We start from the raw sequence: 13,317 nt of genomic DNA on the forward strand, positions 1-13,317 counted from the left end.
CCCCCCCCCCCCCCCCCCCCCCCCCCCCCCCCCCCCCCCAGAACTGGACACAGTACTCCAGATACTCCAGCCTTGCCAATGCTGAGTAGAGAGGAAGGATCACTTCCGCTGATCTGCTATATCTAAGCTTCAATGGGAACAGTTTCCGAAACCACTGAGAATAAAGTATGTGGTATATTTCCTCTCTCTTTTTGCTAACTCCATTTTATTAGAATTTATTCTACATCAGAATCATACAACCATAGCATTTGGTTAGAAAGGACTTTAAAGATCACCCAGTTCCAATCCCGTGTCATAGGCAGGGATGCCATCCACTAGATCAGGTTGGTCAGTGCCCCATCCAATCTGACCTTGAACACCTCCAGAGATGGGACACGCATAGCTTCTCTGGGCAATCTGTGACAGTGCCTCAAGACAGTGAGCAATCTGTGACAGTGCCAACTCTTTACTCTTTGAGTAAAGAATTTCCTCTTGACCTCTAATCTATATCTCCCCTTTTTTAGCTCAAAGCTATTCCTCCTTGTCCCATCACTGTCTGCCCATGTAAAAAGTCACTCTCCATCTTTTTTATAAGCTCCCTTTAAGTATTGAAATGGTGCAATGAGGTCTCACCAGAGCCTTCTCTTTTTTAAGCTGAAGAGCCCCAGCTCTCTCAGACTTTCTTCACAGGAAAGGTGCTCCAACCCTCCGATCACCTCCAGGGCCATCCTTTGAACCCAGTATACCACGTCCACATCTTTCTGGTGCTGGGGATCCCAGGCCTGGACACAACACCACAAGTGAAGCCTCACAAGGGCAGGGAAGAGGGGGAGAATCACCTCCCTTGACCAGCTGGTCACACCTCTGTATACACTGCTGGCTCACGTCGAGATTCTTTCCACCAGAACCCTGAAGTCCTTCTCTGCAGGGCTGCTTCTCCCAGTTTGTACTCATGGCTGGGATTTCCCTGACCTAGGTGCAGCATCTTTCAGTTGGACCTGTTGAACCTCATTAGGTTCATGTGGGCCCAATTCTCAAGCTTCTCCAGGTCCCTTTGGATGGCATCCCTTCTATCTGTTGGATCAACTGCACCACTCAGCTTGGTGTTGTCTGCAAACTTGCTGAAGGTCCACTCAATCCCATTGTCTATGTCATTGATGAAGATACTAAAAACCACCAGTCCCAAGATGGAAGCCCTGAGGGATTCCACCTGGACACAGAGACATTGACCACAAATCTCTGGGTACAGCCTTCAAACCAATTCCTTATACACTGAATGCTCCACCCTTCAAATCAATCTCTCTCCAATTTGGAGATCAGGATGTCATGTGGGACTGTGTCAAAGGCCTTACAGAAGACCAGGTAGATGACATCAGTCAGTCTTCCCTTGTCAATTAATGCAGCCACTCCATCATAGAAGGCCACCAGATCAGTCAGGCAAAATTTGCCCTTGGTGAAGCCATGCTGGCTGTCTTGAATCACCTTCTTGTCTTGCATATGCCTTGACATTGCTTCCAGGGGGATCTGTTCCATGATCTTGTCAGGCACAGAGGTGAGGCTCACCAGGCTGTAGTTCCCCAGGTCTTCCTTTCTACCTGTTTTAAAAACAGGAGTGATATTTCCCTTTTTCCAGTCACTGGGGACTTCACCTGACTGCCACAACATTTCAAATCTGATGGAGAGAGGCTTGGCAACTCCATCAGCCCATTCCCTCAGGACACTGGGATGCATGGCATCAGACCCCATAGACTTGTACCTCTTCAGTTTCATCAGGTGCTCACAAACCTGCTCTTCACTTGCAGTGGGAGGGACTTATTTCCCCCAGTCCCTGTGTAGAGATTCAGGGACATGAGAGCCGTGGGATGCCTGACTGGCAGTGAAGTCTGAGACAAAGAACTTGTTGAGTGCCTCAGTCTTCGCCATGTCTGTTGTTACCAGTTCTCCCCTCTCCTTTGTCAGACAGGTAACACTCTCCTTGGCCTTTAATTTCTGGCCAATGTACCTGTAGAATCTCTTCTTGTTATTTTTTGCTTCCCTTGCCAAGCTCAATTACATCCGTGTCTTGGCTTTCCTTATCCCATCCCTGCACATCTGGATGGCATCCTTGTACTCTTTGCAGATCACATGTCCTTGCTTTCATTGACTCTGCATTTTCTTCTTGCACCTCATTCTGACCAACAGGTCTTACTCAGCCATCCCAGTTTCCTGCCGTCTCTGCTTGATTTCTTACACATTATTATGTAAAGAAAAAGACATCTCTTTTTTTTCATAACCTCTTCTTGTAGGATTGCTTTTTGTATCTATCCTGAACTTCTACTGAAGCCCAAAAAAGTACATCTCAGGGGACAGAGTGAGTATGTTCAGGTATTGTACCTATTCTGCCAGGATCAATTTTGAGATGTTTCTGAAGCACTGAGAAAAATAGGAACAACTGACGGCTATTTTCTGTTTTAGCAATCACTTTATCATTTGACAAAGCGTCAAGCTTCTCTTGCACTTTTGCCCAAATGTTGGCATCCGCTGGCTTTGGCATGTTAACTGGCCAGGCAGCCCTGGTCTCTGTGGAGCTGTAGATAATTTCTTTGAAGATCACAGTCCAGACAGTGTGCATATTACTGTTCCATGGATGCTTTACCATTACTGTGCTGCTTTTTTTCATGGTTCCTCAAGAAAACAGCACAGAAGTGGGGGTCAGCTATAGCCCCAATTTAGCTGTCATCTGTTGTTAACATTTTGTGACTTATCCTACATGGACTGTTAAGTATGTCAGCTGTGCCTAGTACAGTGACCTACCCAATGATGGCAAAGTGAATCCTGCTGTTTTTAAAGAATTTTTTCATGATTATTTATATAGCTTTAGAGGAGAATGTCTTACCTTGGCGTATAAAAGTTTGGCTAGTATCTAGTAAAATATCACAGCCTTCTACTATTGTTCTTTCTATGGCGAGATTCTTCCGGATGTTTTCTGTGTCACTCACTTCATCATGCATCACCCTGTCAGACACAATACAAAATGCACTTTAAATTCCCTGAAATATATCTCACACCTGCTGTGTCTATTTTCACTTGCACATATTTAGTGTATGCACAAAAAGTAGCTAATGTCCTTTACCACAAAACAGATGTATACATGCAGTACATGATTACTTCTGAGTAAGTTTCTTGTTTTTTTCCCCCCTTTCAAATGATTGTTGCAATCATTTCATTTTTTCAGCAGAACCTATTTTGGCAGAGTTGTTTTTAGACTTTTCCTGAACACACCTGACAGAAGCCACCAAGCTAAAAACTCTTCACAGCTGCTACAAGAGTGCATCTTGATCCGTAATAAAATAGTCTACCACAAAACTGGAAATGTTTTCTAGTTCTTTGTATTACTTATATAACACATTTTGGACACTTTGCCCTTGATTTTAGGTTCTCACCCTATTCTGCTTCAGTTTACATTTGAATGTACCATTCACTTCCTCATCTCTTCCTACAACAATCATAGCTTCAATGGCTCATCTCCAAACTTTTTCCACTTCTTTTCATAGGTATCCTCCCCTTACACAGAGAAGTATAGTTTTTTCCAACTCAACTGAACTCAACACAGAAGCTTAGATGGTGTTGTGGTATTCCTGACCTGGGACTTGACTGTACTATACGAAAGCTACTCTTCTCTCAAATCTATAATAAATGAGTCAAAACGTTTAATATTTGTGGTCTGTACTACCTGCCTTATGAGAAAAGGAGGATCAGTCAATATAAGCCTCCAATTCTGAAAATTCAGGGATGAATCTGTTAGATTAGCAATGAACTCTGACCTATGAGAAGAAGCGGAGTCAAAGCTATTTGATCTGATTGCATGTATAACACTAACCATAGAAATTCTATGCTTTGACTAAATGGAAAGGAGATGCTCTTCTCTGCTTCAAATGGCTTCATAACATGGAAGATCTTGCTAAACACTGCAGGAATCAAACACAGACACAGACACTTTTATAAAAGCCACTGCCTGCCCAACCCTTTAAGAAGCCCAAGCTTGAAGAGGTGACAGGATGTGACCTGTAGATGACTCAGAAAGCTGCCTCTGTTGAAGATAGAGTATGGCAAAAAGGAAAAAATAACAAGCTCCAAATTAGTGGGTAGTTTGCACAACATAGTTACTAGGACTTAGAAGCCTTAAAAAACTGAACAGTCAAAAGCATGCAACAGCTACAAAGCAATCACTGGTTTACAACTACATATTTCATAAGTATTTATTTGGTGAATACTCCAGATATTCAAGGCATATGTCCTAGAGTTCATGCAGCATTTCTCTTCTACACAGCAGAAAGCTGTATTGCCTAGAGATAGCAACCAAATTGCTTACTGGGCTGACAGAGAGAAACATCTAAGAAAGGCCTGGAATTTCTAGGAAGAGATTCATTTTGCAAGTTTTTACAGCAAGCACCAATTCTTAAAATATATTCTTTAGCTTCTGTTTATCTGGTATTATTTAAGGCATATATGTAGATCAGTTATTTCATTAACACACGCAAACTGTAACACAGATTGAGAACTCAGTAGTTTTTGAGACCCTGACTGATCCCCATTCTCACAGAATATCAAAAATGCCCATTAAAAAAAAAAAAAAATGTGAAAAAATACATACATGCGTATATATAAAGAAAAATACTTTGCTCATAACCCAAGGGTAGGTAGTTTCTATAGCAGCTCCATTTTCCCCTACCCAAAATACAAGGAGACATTTGTAGATTTGTTAGCCAAAAAAAAAGAAAAAAAACACAGAAGAGCCAAAGTATTAGTATTTTGGCTTTGGTTATCTTTATTCTGGTTTGGTTTACTTCCGTTTCTTTAAGATAACTTTTTAGAAAAGGACAAAAAACAAAACAAAACAAAGAAAACTGATTTTTCATTTCAGAGTCTTTGATGCAGGATTATCAAAAAAAAAAAAAAAAAAAAAAAAAAAAAGTGAAAAGACTTACCTTGAAAGTTCTTCCAGTTTAGATTTAGCAAATTCAAGGCTCTTTCGTTCAATGTGTTCATGTGGTGTGTGAGCCAGAAGTTCATGTAGTGTTATAATATATCTAGGGATCTTAAAATAAATTAGGTATAGAATCAGCAAATCCATAAAGAATAATTCCATTACAGCATTTTCTTAAATATTAACTATTATATTGGTCACTGAAGTTTTGCAAACATGGCCTTTTTTTCTTTTTTTTTTTTTTTAACATATATCCACAGGTAAGTAATTATACATAAACTATAAATAAAACTGCGAAAAATGCTAAACTTTTGGGTGCCAGAGGCTGTATATGCATAGGTACATTTTCAGTTTGAGGAAACACAACTTTCATTTATTACATTTTAAGAAAAAATTCAGGTCAGAGGCAGTGACAAATATGACATAAATTTCATTTTTTCATGCTGCTATCCACGTGCCAACACAGAAAACCTTCAGAACTCTCTGGGAGATCCATATATACCTTCCCATAATTTTGATAGGATATATGCATCTAGATTTTTTTATGACTTTGAAAATACCAGTTCAGTACCAAAACCTTCAGAACTCTCTGGGAGATCCATATATACCTTCCCACAATTTGATAGGATTGATAGGATACATGCTCCTATTAGCGTACAGATGAAAGAATTCGCATTGTACTAATGAACATTAAATGCCAAATAGAAGAACAACGACACTGACTCACTTTGTCATCACTTAAAGCAGTTTCATAATTGTTAAACAAAACCAAGTGATACTACAGTAAACTTATTTTTACAGAGTAAAAGTCATTTAGAAAGTGGAGAGGTGTGTTCTCTTGTGCTGAAGTGAAAAGTCCTCAGCACTGACACTGTCCATCACATATTGAAAGGTTTCATATCCTAATTTCTCTTTCCTCTCTAAAATCCCAATATTTTTCTTAAATTATTTTTTCAACTAAAAGATACCCAAACTTTATGATATACAAACCCAAAGCTGAACAAAGGCACTGTTACAGGTGGTAACGGCCTTTAGGTTAATATGGCTGACTAGAACTACCACAAATGTCAGTGACCCCCCCCAACTTTTTTTTTCTTTTTTTTCTCTACTTGTTTTTTCAGTAATTGAAGAAACTGAGGGGGTTCACTGTTGTCATGATGAGTAAATTTTTATGTCAAATATATAAATCACTAAATCAATGAACTAGCATTTCATAGACCTATGAAAACAGCTGCAAATAATTAATCCAGGCAGATCAAGACAAAGTATCAGAAGGCTAATAGTTTTCAAAACTTTTGCAGAATATTTTTCATTTTTCAAATACCAGGTGACTGGAGAACAAAGTGGTTACCAAGAGTATTCCTTGTAGAATGCTTGTGGTTGTTCTAGCTGGTTACACTAGTTATATTGCTGCATATCCCCACAGCAGATCAGAAGTTGAAAATTTGTTTCTCAGCTTTTCTTTTTCAGTCTTTTGGCATTAGTCCTTATCTAACATTCTCCTTGAACATACACAAGATTCTGGATAGAGCTGAATCAGTGCAGTGGGAGAAAAGATCTCCATATAATATGTGTAATAAATAAATGTAAACTAAATTAATTTGCATGAGACTACTTTAGTTAAGCAAAAAGCATCTTCTATCAATCATAATTTCAGCAACACAAAATGATTCAACCAAACAATTAAAACAAACAGTAAAAAAATGTACAGAGACTACCTGAAACATGGGGTAAGTAAGGAAAGTTTCCAGCATTCGCCCCTCACATGCTGGGTTGGCTTCATATTGCTTCAAGAGTTTGTCAAAATCTCTGTTTTGCTTACAGTTTGCCAGTACTTGTAGACTATATTGATGATTCCGAACAAATTCTTGATATATGTTCAGCATTGGCAGCAGAATGTCAAAAATGTCAGCTAGAAAAAGTCAAGAAATGCTTTTTTTTTCCAGCTACCCATCTCTTGGAATGTTATTTTTAAAGAAACTACCATGTTCTAAGTGAACTACTGTAATCAGTACTGAGATTTTAGAAGCATTAAACTTGGTTCTTCCACCTGCCAAAATACAGTTGTTCTGAGCTATCAGCTCACTGAAAATTCAGGGGCCCATGTCTAAACAATGCTTAGCGTAGAGGCTAACCCAGAGGCATTCTCATATATGGACTTAAGAGAGTCATATTTATTACTGCTCACATGAAACACTCACTACACCAGATCACACGGTATTACTTCTGCAAATGCTTTCCACTCAAAAAGGACATTATCTTTAAAAACCAACCAACAAACAAACAAAAAAAAAACAGTCACTGTGATTTCAAAAATAATTAAGGAAATTGTACCCTTAGAGAAAAAACAGTAACTTACCTAAAATTAAAGTAGGCCAATTAGCTATTCTTGCTTTTAAACCTTGGTGAAATATTTCATGAAGAAACATGATTGTTTCACTGAAAAACAAGTATTTAAAGAAAAAAAAAAAAAAAAAGACAATACAGGTCTATTTTCTCATTTGTGATTCAAAGAGGAACATACATACCTTCATAGATATTAGTGTATTTTGCACTTTGGTAGAAAAAAATATAAGACAGTCATTATTATAGAGGTAAATGCTTCATTTTATTATACTGTATAAAATTGTTAGTATAATATCTTTACAAAATTTGTAGTATTTATTGTAAAAAGCATATTCTAACAGCTTAGTGTTTTAAATAAAAGCATCTATTAAATAACATATTCCACACAGGTTAAATAATAGATTACCCTTGACAATGCATTCAGTATTTAGGAGGATCAATAAGATGCAGAAAACCTCTAGCCAGCGGTAGTCATCTATATTCTTACTTGCTGTTCTTAAAAATATGAATTCTAGAACTTTTCTGTAACATGAACCTTAACATTGTACTTTAGCTCATGAGGTCAGCAAAATCAGCATTAGAGGCATCCCAATTTTAAGTGAAACCATGAAGAGTGAAGTGATTATGCATACACTGTTATGAAAGGGAAGCCTGTCTCATAACTAAAGGACCATGTTCTTTTTCTTAGAATTTTGGGGCAGACTTGGATGCAATCTCAATCCTGTTTCAAATTCTAGATGCCTGTTGGTTTATTTTTTGCTTACTCATTACAAGAGCACTTGGATGCTTAATGCAAAGAATACTTTTTTTTTTTTTTTTTTTTTTTTTTTTTTTTGTACGATATGAACAGAAAAGCAAGAGAGAAGATTCCTTAAGCATGACAAAAGCAGATAGGAAATATGACATAGTCAACCCCAGGGTCTTATCTGGATCATATGAGACCATTAAGTCCATTTTTGCTCTCTTAAGGGAAAAGGAAAGAAGAAAGGTGACAGAAAATTTAAGAGAACTGCCCCCATGAGGCATTATCTGTGTTCTTCTTCCTCTAGCAAAGAAGACAAAGAATGTAAGGAGGCACGGAGGACTAACTGGCTTCAAACAGCATCACAGACAGCACCTTGACTCTTACCCTAAAGTAATGTGGTCCACCTCAGTCACATTACTTACATCAGAAGAACAACAAAAAAACACAAATTCCAATCTTCACTACTGAAAATTCAAGCAGAATGGGAAGAAGTGGTCAGAGAAATCCCCAAAAGCAACTAAAAAAGAAAAAAACAAACAACCTACCTGTTGAGGAAAATGCTACTAACATCATCGTGACTGATAGGTGGCTTCTTTGAACTTGCAGCCATTCTTAAGGGCCTCAGAAAACAGTTCACAAGAACATAAAGTTGATGCACATATTCAGATTCAGCCTCAACCATGTTAAAAACTATCTGATTCCTTTTTCTCATACTTTCTGCGTGAGGAGAACAAATATAATCTTGGACAATAGTCTTCCATTTTCTTCTACATAGCCAGCCCCGCATAAAGCTCTGAACCTAAAAAGGCACCAAGTAGAAAAGAAGAATGAGATGACTTAAAATAAGTTTTTCACTGCAGAAATTACCTTCTGTGTGAAATGCTTCTGTCAAAAAATAATAATAATAATAAATCTATTGTCCTCTAAAACATTACTGATCCGTAATTGTTCCTGATTTATATTTTTTAGTTATCTACTTATTAGTAAGAGTAGACCTGTTGCGCAAACATGTACATATCAAAGTACCTTTTACTGCAGGCTCAAAGGTTGTACCTTTTCACATATTCTTCCTGTCAGCACAACTATCCTATACACTGCACAGGTTATTTTAACTTCTTTCACCTCTCCTTACATATTTCTCACTTTCTTCTGCCCCAAATCATATTGTATGTAAATATTTCATATTTCATGTAAAACATTTCAAGACAGATTTTGATATCAGCTTTGAAATAGTTCTGAAAAAGCTGCTACCCTCCGTTTTCTTTCTGTTTTGTATAGATACTACTTACTGTTTGTATTTAAAGCTACATATACTGTTTAATATCAGACACCTAGGCCAGCAATACTATTACTCAGAAAAGTCAGATTTTGGACATTCCTAAGAGGTATCTCTATGTCAGAGAAAAATCTACTTAGGCATAATATCCACTGAAGTTACAAGTGGATGAAAGACTACAGAAAAGGTCTACTTCTGGTCACAGAAAACTTCATTATGTCTTTTCCTTGACCTTTATGTGATGATCATTCATTTTGAAAAAGAAATGGAAAATTTCATTGGTAACAGTTTACTCTGAATAAACAACTAAAAAAAAAAAAAAAAAAAAAAGTCCTAATTGTCAAAACGATCAAGATGTAGAATGCAGTGAATCAGAATCAGAACTCTCCTTGTACTAAAAGATGCATTTCTGGCTCTATTACGATGTTTAATCTGTATGAAAAAGAAAATTCATACAAGGGAACCAGCTCAATACCTGACTCAGACTATGTGACCCAGAAATGGTTACGGAAACCAAGTCCATATAGCAGAAAAGAAATTATGTAATTTAAGAGATTGGAGACTGTGAAAATATGTGTGACAGATAAAGGACCACATCTTCAAGCATGATTGCCATTCATGCTCATGTATTAGGATTTGTAGGAGTAAGCTATGGGCAGTGTTGTGGAGGCTGGTTTTATCCAGCCTTAAGCAGTATTATCAAAAGCTATGCATGTAAATACCATACAGTTTGGGTCAATTATTTCCCTGATACTAAAAACACTGGCCATATTATCCTAGCACCATCAGCATCAAACAGACCAGCAGGCAACCTGAAACAATAATGCTCTCTGCATTTTCAGTATATGTATTCCATCTGCAGTGACAAAATGTAAGCTGTTTTTTTATATCTTTATAAGCATTTTTATAAGAAAGGAGTATAAAGGTACTACATACTTGATTCCCAGAGGACATAGCCCATGACTGCATTTCACTCTTCATAAGCAGTCAAATGCAAAGTCCAACTTTCTATCATTAACTGAATATATACAAAGTAAAAATGAATACTTAACTAACAAAGACACTCAGGGATAAATAGCCCCTGAAGCATATTAAGTTGATATAATTTAAGTGTTTTGAGTAGGGTCAGGGCAAAAGACATCTGGACAGTTGAGTGTACTTAATCAAACAGTACCTGAATGCAAAATTAGACAGACTAAAATACACAAGCAACCTCCCACATCCCATTTTTCTCCTTTCAAACACAGAACAACATATTTACCTTTTTAATTTTTTTAATATCTGGATCCTCATCTTCCTGGTTGCCTTGATAAGGTCGCATTCTTTCTTTTGTTTTATTGAGAGCTATAATCTGACAAAAACAACCATTCGTTAAATGTTTTTTTCAATGTAATTAAGTTCCTTGCTACAAAACTAATAGAAAAATCATTTCCTCTTCTTCTAAAGCTCTTCCTAAAGACTGTTAAAGCTGCATGGAATGACAAGCACATTTTTGGTCACAGGGATATAAACATGGTCCTCAGAAAACAAGCAAGGCTTTTGATCCAGATTACTGAAGGACCAAAAGAGAGCTGGTTCTCCTCTCGGAATGAAGTGTGTCTTTCAGACCTTCTCAGCTCTGAACTGCAACACTTTTAACACTCAATGAAATAGAGTAGCTTGGAATGGTCCACAATAATGTCACAACCACAGACGGTGTTTAGAGGACCAAATTCCATGTGTGACGACAGGTAGGAAATAACACCATCAGTGGGGTCAATATTGCAAAGCAACATGTCATCTTAAATTCTGACAATGTAGTAATCCAATAAGATTTTCTGTCTATACTATTTCTAAGAAAAGTATCTAGGCAAGGGTTCATAGGAGGACTATTACATGTAGACCTTACTGGGTACTGTTATTTTTGCAAATATTACAGAAATATTAAAAATTATTAGAACGCACATAGCAAAACATTACAATTGATTGGTTGCTTGATGACTCTGCCAAATACCTCAGATTTAAGTCTTTCAATTTCTGTGTCTTGATCTTCAAGCTGATGTCGAAGTTGATTGGCTGCAATCTTTTCAGTCTCCACAATTTGCACAAGATGAATATACTTCTGCATCAGTACCTCCCTTTCAATCAGTATATCTGAATAACTAAAAAGGAAAGCATTCAATTTAGTAAAAGTAGCCAGATGTTGTCTTTCGTATTTCCTTATAGAATATTGAAAGAATAAACATCACATGAATGCCAAGAAATCTGCAAAATTGTTTTTGTTTGACCTAATATAAAATTAATAGCTTGGTCATAAATAGTGTAAACCTATGAAGTGTTCAGTCATCTTTTTAGAGATAGGAGTCAGCAGTATCCACTATCCCAGAACCAAGAGCAAGGTAATTGCGCTGATCTTTTTAAAAGCTTCTGTTTTCAGGTTAAGCTCAAGAACTCTATTCATTCAATTTCTTGAATTATTTTAAGGGCTGCTCTTTTTTGAATGAAGTATTTTATACTTCATCTGAACTATTTTGAATTCTGTCTCTCAGGTTTCTTCAAGGAAGAATTCCCATCATAACCTTCAACATTATTATTTTGGTTTCTAATACCTATTTTATTGTTGAGGTCAGTTTGATATTACTCAAATAAATGCATTTAATCTAATTAGTAACAGGAACTGTACTTTAAGTCATTTTTTTTAAGTCTTTTTTTTTTTTTTTAATCTTTTAGCTAGTTTCCATCAATTAATATTTTCCTGAAAAGGGACAGTATCCCTAGAGCAATTAAATATCACAATCAGAGCTGTGATGAGCATCAATAGCGTTAAACTAAAAGACGGGACATTTAGATTAGAGGTTAGGAAGAAATTCTTCACTCAGAGGGAGAAGCTGTGGGTGCCCCATCTCTGGAGCGGTTCAAGGTCAGGCTGGATGGTCTGGTCGGAGATGTCCCTGCCCATGGCAGGGGGTTTGGAGCTAGATGGTCTTTAAGGTCCCTTCCAACCCAAATCATTCTGTGATCATATAGGAAGTACTGTTTACAACTTCACATAAAGAAGAAATCAGATGTTCCTACTCAACATCTTCACCAGACTGATCTTTCATGTGATTCAATCTCTCTGACATAGATAATTTAAATGTGTGAAAAAGTATAGTTCTATGAAGTGCTTGTTTGCTGGCAATGATTCAGCAAAATCTACAGACACATACAGCCTCTTCACTTGGCCTCTGGGAGCTTGTTCCTCCAGTGTTAAATAATTAACCACTCACCCTAGCTGCATGGTGTAGTCGAGTCGCTGGAGGAAAGGGATGCTGGGACCTGAGCAGGCCTGAGAGGTGGGCCTGTGCGAATGTCATGGAGTTCAACAAGGCCAAGTGCAAGGTCCTGCACCTGGGCTGGGGCAATCCCAAGCACAAATACAGGCTGGACAATGAGTAGGTTGAGAGGAGCACTGTGGAGAAGAACCTGGGGGTATTGGTGGTTGAAAAACTGAATATGAGCTGTCAGTGTGTGCTTGCAGCCCAAAGAGCCAACCATATCCTGGCCTGCACCAAAAGCAGCGTGGGCAGCAGGGTGAGGGAGGGGATTCTCCCCATCTTCTCTGCTCTCTTGAGACCCCACACTTCAGCTGGGCCATTGCCTTCTCCCCCAGCCTTGCCATTGTTCCCCCCTGGCACACCTCTAATAAGCCTTATTTCAGCCCTGTCCCCCTTCCTACCTAGTTTAAAGCCCTCAATGAGCCCTGACAGCTCCTGGGCTAGGATCCGTTTTCCCCTAGATAGAGGGGAAAGAGAGATAGATAGAGATATCTAGAGATAGATGGGACCTGTCTGCAGCCATGAGGCTGGGTGCTGAGTAAAGCGCCCCGTGGTCAAAAAAAAAAAAAAATCTGTATTGGCACCAGCCTCTGAGCCATGTGTTTATCAGGTGGGCTTTCCGTGTCCTCTCTGTACCCCTCCCTGCCACTGTAGGGATGGACAAAAATACCACCTGTACCATCCCGCTCCATCCACTAACCATCCCAGT

General features: G+C 38.1%; 1 protein-coding gene and 1 long non-coding RNA gene across 3 annotated transcripts in view; both read right to left on the reverse strand.

The window, feature by feature from the left end:
• Positions 1–13,317, reverse strand: part of RASGRF2 (Ras protein specific guanine nucleotide releasing factor 2) — a 139,154-nt gene that overhangs the window by 73,149 nt on the left and 52,688 nt on the right. For both annotated transcript variants that reach the window (XM_035309818.1, XM_035309817.1), the window contains exons 3-9: positions 11,306–11,453; positions 10,574–10,663; positions 8,582–8,835; positions 7,305–7,384; positions 6,664–6,857; positions 4,947–5,056; positions 2,855–2,973 (exon numbers count right to left, since the gene is read on the reverse strand). In XM_035309818.1, coding sequence (XP_035165709.1) covers positions 2,855–2,973; positions 4,947–5,056; positions 6,664–6,857; positions 7,305–7,384; positions 8,582–8,835; positions 10,574–10,663; positions 11,306–11,453 — 995 coding nt within the window. The remainder of the gene's footprint in view (positions 1–2,854; positions 2,974–4,946; positions 5,057–6,663; positions 6,858–7,304; positions 7,385–8,581; positions 8,836–10,573; positions 10,664–11,305; positions 11,454–13,317) is intronic.
• Positions 5,192–6,652, reverse strand: LOC118156066. Its single transcript, XR_004746137.1, has 2 exons — positions 5,523–6,652; positions 5,192–5,416 (listed from the first exon to the last, which is right to left on the reverse strand). It is a non-coding gene; the product is annotated as an uncharacterized LOC118156066 (long non-coding RNA).

This window comes from Oxyura jamaicensis, chromosome Z (genome assembly GCF_011077185.1).
Source record: "Oxyura jamaicensis isolate SHBP4307 breed ruddy duck chromosome Z, BPBGC_Ojam_1.0, whole genome shotgun sequence".
Classification (NCBI taxonomy): domain Eukaryota; kingdom Metazoa; phylum Chordata; class Aves; order Anseriformes; family Anatidae; genus Oxyura; species Oxyura jamaicensis.